The sequence below is a fragment of the Oratosquilla oratoria genome, chromosome 24 (assembly GCF_046742065.1).
Source record: "Oratosquilla oratoria isolate Oo_2021 chromosome 24, ASM4674206v1, whole genome shotgun sequence".
Taxonomy (NCBI): Eukaryota; Metazoa; Arthropoda; class Malacostraca; order Stomatopoda; family Squillidae; genus Oratosquilla; species Oratosquilla oratoria.
In genome coordinates, this window is record NC_134800.1 from 50,416,292 (window position 1) to 50,428,008 (window position 11,717).

General features: G+C 40.4%; 1 protein-coding gene across 1 annotated transcript in view; it reads right to left on the reverse strand.

Moving 5' to 3' along the window:
- Nucleotides 1-11,409, reverse strand: part of PolE1 (DNA polymerase epsilon catalytic subunit 1) — a 50,874-nt gene extending 39,465 nt beyond the window's left edge. The window contains exons 1-8 of the mRNA XM_076208091.1: nucleotides 10,846-11,409; nucleotides 10,630-10,695; nucleotides 10,181-10,299; nucleotides 8,596-8,725; nucleotides 5,966-6,046; nucleotides 5,253-5,390; nucleotides 2,405-2,476; nucleotides 155-309 (exon numbers count right to left, since the gene is read on the reverse strand). Of these exons, the coding sequence (XP_076064206.1) occupies nucleotides 155-309; nucleotides 2,405-2,476; nucleotides 5,253-5,390; nucleotides 5,966-6,046; nucleotides 8,596-8,725; nucleotides 10,181-10,257 (653 nt within the window). The 5' untranslated portion in view covers nucleotides 10,258-10,299; nucleotides 10,630-10,695; nucleotides 10,846-11,409. The remainder of the gene's footprint in view (nucleotides 1-154; nucleotides 310-2,404; nucleotides 2,477-5,252; nucleotides 5,391-5,965; nucleotides 6,047-8,595; nucleotides 8,726-10,180; nucleotides 10,300-10,629; nucleotides 10,696-10,845) is intronic.
- Between the last annotated feature and the right edge of the window lie 308 nt (nucleotides 11,410-11,717).

The following is an 11,717-nucleotide window of genomic DNA, read 5'->3' on the forward strand; positions in this document are numbered from 1 at the left end:
ATGACTAATAAGACCATTTTGTGCAAATACTTGTTGTTGATCTCGCCTTAAGAAACAATTAAGCAAAGAGTAGAGCTATGACATAATTCACTAAAAGACTGCTATTCCACAAATTAAGTTGGTAAACTTTAATAAATGGAGAAAAAATAATCACCGAATATCGAAGAGGTTTTCAAAAGGATCCTGTTTCTTTCGAGTTGGGTCTGTCGTTTCGCCTGCAAACTGGTTGGCCAGCATTTCACTGTACGCTGTTTTCAACTTGATGGCTTCTTTGTTTCTCTTTACGGCACCATTTATCACTTGACGCACCTTATAATAAAGAAAAAATAAAATAAAAATATTGTCTATAATTCTTGGGGCACTACATTCAAACTAACAAACCTTTTTCACTGACTCTGACCACATGAATATAACAACTAATAATATAATAATAATAATAAATAATAAATAAATATTTTACATGTACAGTGGGAGAAATCAGAGAAGGAGAGAAGGAACGGTAAAGGCACGAAGGTTCAGGAATAAAGGAAGATGGGGATGAAGTACAGGTAAAGTAGGAGATGGAGGATGGAGGAGGAGGAGGCTTACAAGGAGAAGAAGGAGGAGGAGGAAGAGGAGGATGTGGCAAAGGAAGAAGAGGAGATGGAGGAAGAGGGAGACAAGGGAATAGGAGGACAAAGTGGAGCACATGAAAAAGAAAAAGGTGGAACCAGACATGAAATGGAGGAATGGGAATGAGGAATGAAGGAGAAATAAAAAGGATGAAAAGGGGGAAAAGAGTAGAAGGAAAATGAGGAGGAGGAGGAGGAGGAGGAGGAGGAGGAAGAGAGGAGGAGGAGGAAGAGGAGGAGGACGAGGAGAGGGAAAAGGAAGTGGAGGAGGAATAGGAAAAGGGTATGATGGAGGAAGAAGATGGAGATAGAAGAGGAATGATGAAGTGGTGGAAGATGTGAAAAGGTGAACAGAAGAAGAAGAGGAGTGAGGAAGAAGGGAATGATGGAGGAAGAGGTGCGAGGAACAAAGGAATGAAGGAGGAAAAGAAGGAAGGAGGTAGAGGAGACATGAAAAGGACAAGGAGAAAAGAAGAGCAGAGAGAGAGAGAGAGGGAAAGATGGGAAGGGAAGGAAGACAAGGAGGGGGAAGGAGGAGAAGAAGAAGAAGAAGAAGAAGAAGAAAAGTTTATCTAGAAGAGGGGCAAAGTGGACAAATAGATGATGTGGATGCTAAGGAAGAGGAAGGAGGATAAAGATTATGGTTAAGCAAGAGGAGAAATGAGGGAGGTACAGATGGTTGGGACAGAGGAAGAGGAGGAGGGAGAGAAAGGGAAGGAGGAGGAGGAGGGAGGAGGAGGAAGGAAGGAGGAGGAGGGAGGGGAGTGGGTGGAGAAAGGGGAGGAGGAAGAGGTGGAGGATAAGAAGGAAGTGTAGGACAAAGAGAAGATGAGGGAGGAGGAGCAGGTGAGGGAGGAAGAAGAGGTGAGGGAGGAAGAAGAGGTGAGGGAGGAGGAAGAGGAAAGGATGGAAGACCAAGGGGAGGTGGCAATGGAAGAAAAAGAAAAAGGAAGGGAGAAAGAAGAGAAAGAGGAGAAAGAAAAGGAATAGATGTAAGAAAAGAAGCAGGAGAATGTGGTGAAGAAGAAACAAAGATATGGAAAGGGGGAAGAGGATTAAGAAGAGAAGGTGGAGGAAGGAGACGGGGAAGGAAAAAGATAAGGAAGGTAGTAGTCTGAGGGAGACCAACAAACTGGATTTAGATAACGCAAGGAAAATGGAGATGAGTACCAGGTAGTGGTAGTGAATAGTGATAAAGAGAGGAGATGTGGGGGTGAGATGAGGAGGAGGGAATGAGAATGATTTGGAGGAGGAGGAGGAGGAGGATGAGGAGGAGGCAGAGGAGGATGAGGATGAGGAGGAAGAGGAGGAGGGAGGAAGAAGAGGGAAGAAAGAAGGTGGCAGAGAAGGTATAGGAAAAAGAAGGATGGATAGAGGAGGAAGATATGGAGGGAGAGGCAGAGGAGGAGGAAAAGGTGGAGGAGGAGAAAGTGAATAAATAATAGGAGGGAAAGGAAGATGGTAAGGAATCGGAAGAAGAGGAAAAAGAAGAGGCAAAGGAGAAAAAAAGGAAGGAGCCGACAAGAAAGAAGAATGCAAGGAAGAACAGAATGCAAAAGATGAAGACAAGGAAATAGAGGAGGTAGAAAAGGAGGCAAGAGTATGAAGATGAGAAAAATGAGGATTATGAGTGAGAAAAAGGGGCAGGGTAGGGAAAAAAAGAGGTAGAGATGGAGGACAAGGAGGAGGACAAAGAGGATGAGGATGATGAGGAGGAAGTGTGGATACTATGCACTATTTTATCATAAGTGTGGGTAGTCTATACTACTTTATTCCTCTATCACTCTTCTTACCTTTACAAGATCATTGACCGTCAAAAATGACAACTTCAGCAAGGTTTGTTTGAGCCCTGTTAGATGGTTGTCCTGTAACATAAATAACGCACATGAAATCTCATCATAAATCTTACATACATATACATATACCACAGGCTTTCCCCCCCTAACAAGGAAGGTAACCAAAAAATATAGCCATAAAATCCACTCCCACCCCTTCCATCCCCACATATTCCACTCCCATTCACCTCCCTCCCTCCCTTTTATCTTGGCTCCTCTTGGATGACGTCATTCCTACATCTCACCCACTGGCCTGGGTTAGAGGCAGATTGCGAAATTACTTTTAGCCCCTCTCCTCACTCTTTGAATGAGATACATAGCATCTGCTAAACAAAATCCAAAGCACATACACATGAAAGATCACCTATCAACAATAGTTTGCAAAACCCTGAAAATTATAACATGACACTATCCTACTGCCTACCCAACCATACTAATATGAACAAACATATACTGAATTCCTTCACTGCCAATATACAAATCAGAAACTAAGATAAACAAAACAAAGAGTTCATCTCAGCAGACTGATATATCCACCATACATCATTTATGTCACACCATCACAGGTTTGGATCATTCAATCCATTGCCCTTGGACTATCTTGCAGAAGACCTGCAGGAGATAGGGATGAGTGGAAAATGACTGTGTATAGATGATACTGTTATGCAAGGAAGGGATGGATGGGGTATGGGTGTTTATGTGTAAATGATATTTTGACACAGCCTGAAGGGACTTCTCCCTGTCTTCTCCTTTTCTGCATTAGGGGATAGTGGGGGGGGGGGGTCGCCGATTATGTGAAGCAGCCTTGCTGTGGATGTACTACGGCTTGCTGCATTGTGTTTGACCCAGGGCAGTTGGTGGATACATGGATGACCCGTCATTCATGAGGAGTTATCTCCCAGCTCCCTTTCCACCCCTGTTCTCATCCTCACCTCCTCATTTCTCCCTCTATCTAGCATAGTAACCCCTATCGTACCTCTCAGACATTTCATCTCAAACACATTCACACTCCTCTCTTCCTCTCTATGTTCCATGTTTCTGCCCCGTACAGTGCTGTCGGCACAATCACTCCTTCATATAACCTCCTCTTAGCATCCATTCCCAGATGTCTATTTCTTATTACACTTTTTAATCCACCAAGGCATTTACTCACTTCTCTCAATCTACATTCTACCTCCACCCCTACTCCTCCCTTTCCTGCCACATTCGCACCCAAGTATCTAAAACTACCCACTTCCTCCAGTCTCCCTTAATGCTCACTTCCAGCCTGCTGTCACTCTCTCCCCTTGTACATCTCATCACCTTACTTTTGCCCACACTTATCTTCAGCTTCCTTCTTTCACACACCTTCTCAAACTCTGTCACTACCATCCTCATTCCCTCCTCTGATCCTGCTACAAGTGCAGTGTTGTCAGCAAACAACAGTTGGCTTACCTCCCACTTTTCTCCATTTTCTTTAACCATCTCCAAACTCTGACCCACTACCCTTGTATTCACCTCTCCACCACCCCATCCATGTATATATTGAACAGCCAGGATGACATAACACATCCCTGACAAAGTCCCAACTTCACCTCAAACCATTCACTCTCTCCATTTCTAATCCTAACACAAGCTCTACTACTCTCGTAAAAACTCTTGACTGCTCTTAACAGCTTTCCTCCTATCCCATATATATGCAATCGCTCCCACAGTGCCTTCCTGTCTACCCTGTCGTAAGCCTTTTCCAAATCCATAAAAGCCAAAAAAACATCCTTACCTTTTCCTATAGCTTTCTCACATATCTGTCTTACCATGAAAATCTGATCTACACAACCCCTACCTGTCCTAAAACCACACTGTTCCTTACCAATTACTCCCTCTGTTCCTCTCCTAATCCTCTCAATCAAGACCCTCCCATAAACCTTCCCAATTACACTCAACAAGCTGATCCCTCTGAAACTAATACACTCACACTTGTCCCCCTTTCCCTTGTAAAGTAGAACTATACAGGGACTCCTCCAGTCCTCTGGCACTCTACCCTCTCTTAAACAAACATTGAATAACCTCACCAGCCAGTCCACCATAACTGTACCTCCTTTCTTCAGACATTCTGCATGGCATCCATCCAACCCAGGTGCCTTACCTGCTCTCATCATCTTAACAGCTGCTTTCACTTCATCTTTCCCTATTTCTCCTCCATTTTCCTCACTCATCACTCTCATTTTCTTAGTGCTTCCCACTGCAACTACCTTTCCCTCCCTATCCTCCTTCACATTTAGCAACTCCCTAAAATACTCTGCCCACCTTCCTCTCACTGCCTTCTCTTCTCTCTCCATCTGCACCTTTTACCTTTTTTTCTCTACTAGATTTGCCTCCTCTTGCTCTTTTAATTTCTTTCCAAAACATCTTTTCATTACTTTCAAAATTTTCTGTCATACTCTTACCCTATTTCACATCTGCTCTCCACTTTGCTTCCTTTATCTTATGCTTAACTTCCCTTCTCTTTACTTTGTACCTCTCATACGATTCCCTCATCCTAATTTGTAGCCAATGTAAAGCCTGCTTCATCTCTTTTACACCCTTCTTTGCTTCCTCATCCCACCACTCACTACCCTTCTTTCTATTTCCTCCCACTTCTTCCATTTGAGGAGGAAACAGAGGGAATAATGGATTCATGATTTCTTTTTAGAAATATCTCCAAAGTTCCAGAAGAACAACAAATGTATTGATCACATTTCCAAACTGGATTAAAGAAGAAGAAACGTTAATATAAATAATAATAACAAAAAAAGCAAATAAAATATGATAAAATCAAATATATTACCAGATCAAGGTCTTCCTTCTTAACAACTTCCACTCCAGCTAGATGTCCTGAGAATTTTTTGGTAAGGAAGGTGGTCATATCCTGAATTACATCCTTGTGAGTCATGACAAAAAAGTAGGGACGATAAGGCAGTGATACCTGTTGAGTAGAACCATTATAAATATTCATTTATAATACTACAAAGATATATTCTGTAAAAAAGAGAGGAATAAGAGAACAAGGATGAGTATCGTGTGGAGAAGGATGCAAAGGAGGAAGAATATCTAGTATTTTTGTCAGAGGTAGCCTGCACTTCTATCCTTTGGGACAATATCACCCTGAAGAAGTGAAGAAGTTAAGTCCATAGAAGTGGTAAAGAAAATATTAAAGGAAGATAGTACAGTGGAACCTTGCTTAACGAGCATAATTCATTCTTGAATCTTACTTGTAATGCGAAACACCTGTTAAACAAAAAAAAAAAATTCCTATGAGAATCAATGTAAAATATGATAACCTCATGCTTAAGAAAAATTATTACTGCATTAAAACAGAACCAATATGGAATCAGACAGGCAACAGGCTCCAATTGTCCCTGATACAACCACTACACAGAGATCGCTGCACTCACACCTTATAGACACCACTGTAAAATTTCTTTCTTGAACTGCCGTTTATTTAGAGCAAATGCTTATTTCCCTGTACAACATAAATCAAGTAAAATCTGCCTTGCTTACCTTGAATCGTGCTCCATCTTCTTGAATGAAATAGTAATCTACAGCACTTACAAGCCTTTTGTCCTCATCTAATACCTCTGTCTGAAATAAAAATACAAGATATTAGTCCCTTTAACATCACCACTGTGAGGATACACTTTATATCAATCAATCCATTACCCTTGGTCTTTCCCAGAACATCCATGGCCTCCAGGAAACCAGCAACATTCTCCAGTTGGGACCATAAGTCACTTACAAAAGAGATATTGTGTTGTTGTCTGTGGACTCTTAGTGTGGGGCACAGTAGTATGAGTTATTCTGTGTCTTCTGTGTGGTGGTTGCATCTGGGGCAGTTTGTACCTGTGACCAGACCTATTCTGTGTTGTTACTGTCTTAATAATGGATGGTGTCCTGAGCACAGCCATGCTAGTGTGGTCTCTGATGTGAATGGGATTTCTCAGAGGGATTCATATCTGGGAGTTGTTGTTGGAGTATCGAGTTTGGTGGTCTTTTCTGAAGAGCTTGTTTAGTTACCTGGGTGTGAATATGCTTCTGAGTGGATGTCTCATGTGGTTCGGGTGGTAGGTTGTCATAGATGTTTGAGTAGTATAATGGTGTGGTAGGCTTTTTTTGTTGCATTATGTTGGTGGTGCTTGTGAGATGCAGTGTAAAGGATGTGTGTTCTTTACGGTTCTGGTATTGAGTTGTGTTCCAGTCATTTTCATGTGAGGTTCTACTGAAAGGGATTTTTGTTTCTGAATGTAGATGTTCTATAGGGATGGTTTTGGTGCAACCTGTTATTACTCTCAGTGCTCCATTCTGCGGTGTTTGTAAATTGTTTATGTTTGATTTGCTGATTGTTGGAAGCCATGCTGTGGAAGTATATTCTAAGGCACTTCTTATGAACTGTTTATAGATGGTTATTTGTGTTTGTTTTTGCCATCTAAAGTCAGTGCTAGTGATGGTTTTCAATAGGTTTGTTTTCTTGTTGATTTTTTTTTTGGGTGTAATTATCTCAAATGACTTGTCCTATGACAAACAGATAAACAAAACTGTTGGAGAATCCTATAATTTGCTAAGATCAATAAAAGTGGCATTTACATATTTGGATGAAGAAATTATTTAAAAAATATTAGTCACACTGATAAGGCCTAGACTAGAATATGTGGTGACATTGTGGTCACCCAGTACCAAAAAGAATATAAAGAAAATAGAAAGAATCCAGAGAGCAGCCACAAAAATGGCCCCTGCACTTGCAAACTTATCATATGAGGAGAGACTGGCTAAACTGGAGTTACCGACTCTGGAGCAAAGAAGAGAGAGAAGCGACCTACTGACCATCTACAGAATCATGAAGGGCACAGAAATACTCAATAGAGAGGACTTGTTAAACTGGGACAAGAGAATCACAAGAGGACATGGAAAGAAAATAAAAAAAACATAGTTATAGAAGAGATCTGAAGAAAAACAGTTTTCCACATAGAGTGGTGGACACTTGGAACAAACTGGATGAAAAAATAGTGTGCACAAAAACCATTCATGAATTTAAGAGCAATCTAGACACTGCAAGATGCAAAGGCAGGACACCACTAGGTAAATATTTGGTAAATTACTAATAAGCTGGGCTGGTGAAAATTAAATGAAAAATATTATAATGAGGAGTATTTTGGCACCCAATATATAATGAGCTTGTTATGGTTTGGAGAGCATGCTGATACTCAACAGAAAAATCTAAAACAATACAATCATTCTTCCTGTTCTGGAATTCCAAAATATTACTGCTGGAAAAAAAAAAGCAGATACCCTCCAGAGGGCAACAGCAATCTCAAATACACTTTTGATTAAGGTGACCATCCCCCTGGATAATGACCCTTGGGAAGTTCCTAAACATTCCATAATTCAAATATTTAAGAAATTAAATGATGAATAGAAGAAGGGGAGAATAGGAAGAGAGGACAGAGGAAGGTGGAGAGAAAGAAAAGGGAAAAAAGAGAGAGAGAAAGAGATATGAAGGTGGCAGGGGACGGATAAGAGGATGAGAAGAAGGTAGAGTGAAAGAGAAAGACAAAATGCAAGAGAAAGAAAAAGAAAAAGGCAGGAGACAGGAGTGACAGAAGAGAGTGAAAGACAGGAGGCTGGAGTGACATTAAAGAATATGTTGCTCGCAATGACCAGCACTTCAATCCTTGAGAATTATACTGTGCCAAAGTGGTAGTCAGAGGTGGAAAAAAAAAAAAAAAAAAATGCATGGCTGGTCAAGGAATGTCACTAAAATCACTCTAATAATGACTGCAGATAACTTAGTCAGTCAAACCTCATAAAAGGAAGAGAGTGTGAGAGTGACGGTGAGGGAGAGAGGAAGAGAGGGGAGAGAAGGGGAGAGGGCAGGGAGAGAGGGGGAGAAAGAAAGGAAAGAGGAGAGGAGAGATTGAGTGGAAAGAATGAGAAGGGAGAGAGGAAGGATAGAGGAGGGGCAGAGGAAGGGAGAGAGAGAGAGAGAGAGAGAGAGAGAGAGAGAGAGAGAGAGAGAGAGAGAGAGAGAGAGAGAGAGAGAGAGAGAGAGAGAGAGAGAGAGAGAGAGAGAGAGAGAGAGAGAGAGAGAGAGCGCACATTGGGAAAATTAATATCTTTTTATGAAGTACTGTACCTACAGGATGCATGTTTAAGAGCCAGCCCACTTTAGGCACTGGATCTTTGTACCGGTTAAATCCATATTTTGCATCAATCCCATCATTTTCGAGGCTCTGCTGCAGTCGTCTGTCAGATCCATTATCGTCACCTCTGAAAATGAATATCAAATTTGTATTCAACCCATATTTAAGTGAAGTAAATATAACATGGCTTCCACTTGTGCTTCACAAATGAAAAAAATAATTATAATGTCACCTAAGTGAAACTAGTTGATCTTCCATCTCTTATTAATCTGCAACATATGAAATTTCTATCAAGAGTACACAATCCTTTGGCAAAGTGGTGTCTCACATTTTTGGATTATTTCTGGATTTCAGAATATTTAAAAGTAAATTAAATGGTTTTAATTTTATTAGCATAGTTTAATCAATGATAATTACTTCAGTTATCACATAATAAAATCCTTCAAAAGGCATAGTATCATCTGATGCCTGAAGGTCTTAGTATGTCATGAGATTCATTTATCGGAGAATCGCCACCAGGATCAAACTCAGAATCTGATGAAGCGCCATCAACTTCTGCTGCCCTCCAGCATCAAATTGACTGTTCCCCATTGACATCAGAGTCACTCTAAACAACAGGATGTTAAGGTTCAGACTCTATACAGGATATATAAAATGACCCCTACTTTTGGGGTAATCTTTTTTAAAGTTCAAATACTCAGTAGTCTGTGTGGTGGTTGTATCTGGGACACTGGACACTGTTGGAACAGTTTTAATGTTGGATGGTGTTCAGAGTACAAGCATGTTTGGGACACTGGACACTGTTGGAACAGTTTTAATGTTGGATGGTGTTCTGAGTACAAGCATGTCAGCGTGGTTCTTATCAAGTATAGAAGGGTTTTCTCTGTTGAACTCATCTCTGGAGGTTGTTTGGGGTATTGAGTTAGGTGTATCACAGCATTTAGGACAGTACTGTCACAGCGGACACAAATCATCTCGTACCACAATGCCCCACACTAACAAGCCCTTGACAACACAACATTTCTTCCCTGAATGACCTATGGGCCTGCCTGGTAGCTGTTATGAGCTACTTGAGAACCATGAATATCCTGCAAGAGACCTAGGCTGGGACACCAGTTTGATTAATAGTATATGGGATGTCGTGACTGATTTCATTCATAAAACTTCCCCTTAAATTCATTTATAGCAGTGGTTCAAATTACATTTTCACCCAACTTGTTCTATAATAAGCCTACACTTTTATGTATTTCACAAACTAGTTTGCTTTTACAATTTTTTACAATAATAACAATTTCTTAACCTAGGATCAAAGCAAAGGTCCTTTCAATTTGCTTTGATCCCATACAAGCAAATCCTGTCCATTTATTTTTTCTATTAGATTCTCTTATATAATCATTATCATATCGCCTCTCTCTCCCCTTTTCCAATGTGGGAAGAAGTCTTTTTTTCAATCTTTACTTGTATGTCTTGTCATTTAGACTTTGATCATCAGACTTTGTTGCCGCGAAGGCAAAGACAAAGTAAGTTAAGTTGAAAGTTACCTAGGAGGAGCTACACTAAATCACCCAAAATAACACCGTACCTTTCATCTCCATCATTTTGAGCATTTTTCTTCTCCCATCTCTCTTGTCGATATTTTCCAGTATTCTGAAGCGGCATACTTATTCATGCCCAGTGATAACAAACTTTCGCGGTCTTTTCCTATTGTAAACAACAATCAGCTGGATGAAATTTGGCGGCAACTCGGCGATTCGTAATAAATGGAACTAAATTTTGTGTATTATTACTTTAAAAATAATAAAGGTAAGGTAAGAAACAAAATTTAAAGATAATACTTTGGAATACAATACAATATACACAGATATGCAACAAACTGTGCGCTAAAAGAAGTTTGTGTATAAAGCATGAGACAAAATATATTTGATAGAAGAATATAGATAAAAAATAGAAGGAAAGACTGAATTACCAAAAATTGCTATGTAAGACTGGCAGATAAATGACAGAGTGGCATGACAAGTCACCCTAACCCACCATGAAATAGCTTTAAAAATTATATAACAGCATGAAGAGAAGAGATAGATGGTAAATCTACCAGGACTGGAAGGCAAAAAATAGGTGATTTTTATTTTACAACATCACACAAAATTTAGTTACTTTATTCATTTTTTTTCCTTTGAATGATAAAAAAGACGTGAATGAAAATGTAATATGCACATCATATGGGATGGATGCGAAGATCTGGAATACCTTATTTTGATATGCCTGGAATTAAGTGAAGCAGAAGATTACTTTCATATGAAGAGGACAACACAATTAATTGGTCTCTGGAACGTGTCCAAGCTCTCTTTATATCAACTCTGACTATCCCAACGCTCGTAAAACAAACAGTATTCTGTCAGCAATGACAACGAAGGGGTGGAATCATCACAACTACTAAAGACCCAAGAGTTACGTCTACAAGCAGCAACCGTAGAGTCAACGAACAGAGGCAATATATCGCCTCGGAAACTGGCGTCAGGTCGCGGGCAGGGGTCAGTGCCCACTCAATCATCCTTCCACTATACCAAAAAGCCTCGAAGTCTCCAGTCCAGCCCCCCTGAGTCACAACACAAGATCTAATAAATATTCATAAAAGTGCTCATTGTCAATAGCCTCTTTTCATACTCAACTATCTTTTAATTTCTTTACAGATTTCTCTTCCTCTCTCACAAATATCGATCCCGCCCGAACGGGTGGCCTTTTCTAAGTAGTCCATAATCACTATTCATTCCCCAGACCGTACACTCAGTGAGTGTCTCACTCGCTACCCCGAAAACAACCACGTGACCAATATACCCACACCCGTATCAAAGTACAGCAGCATCAGCAAGTCCTTCTGTTTTATTTTTTTTTTTTTCTCTGCTCTCGCACCCAAGTACCAAAACAAAGACATCTTCCACGTTTATCCCCTCTCCTCAAGAAACCAGCTCGGCCAAACGATATACATTCGAAGCTCCCTTGATCCCAACCATTCATCCGATTCTAGATTTTCTTGGGCTTATTCTACTACTTTCCATTCTTCTATTGCTTATTCTACTGCTTTCTATCTTTGCCATGAGTCTCTTATATATTCTTTCCGC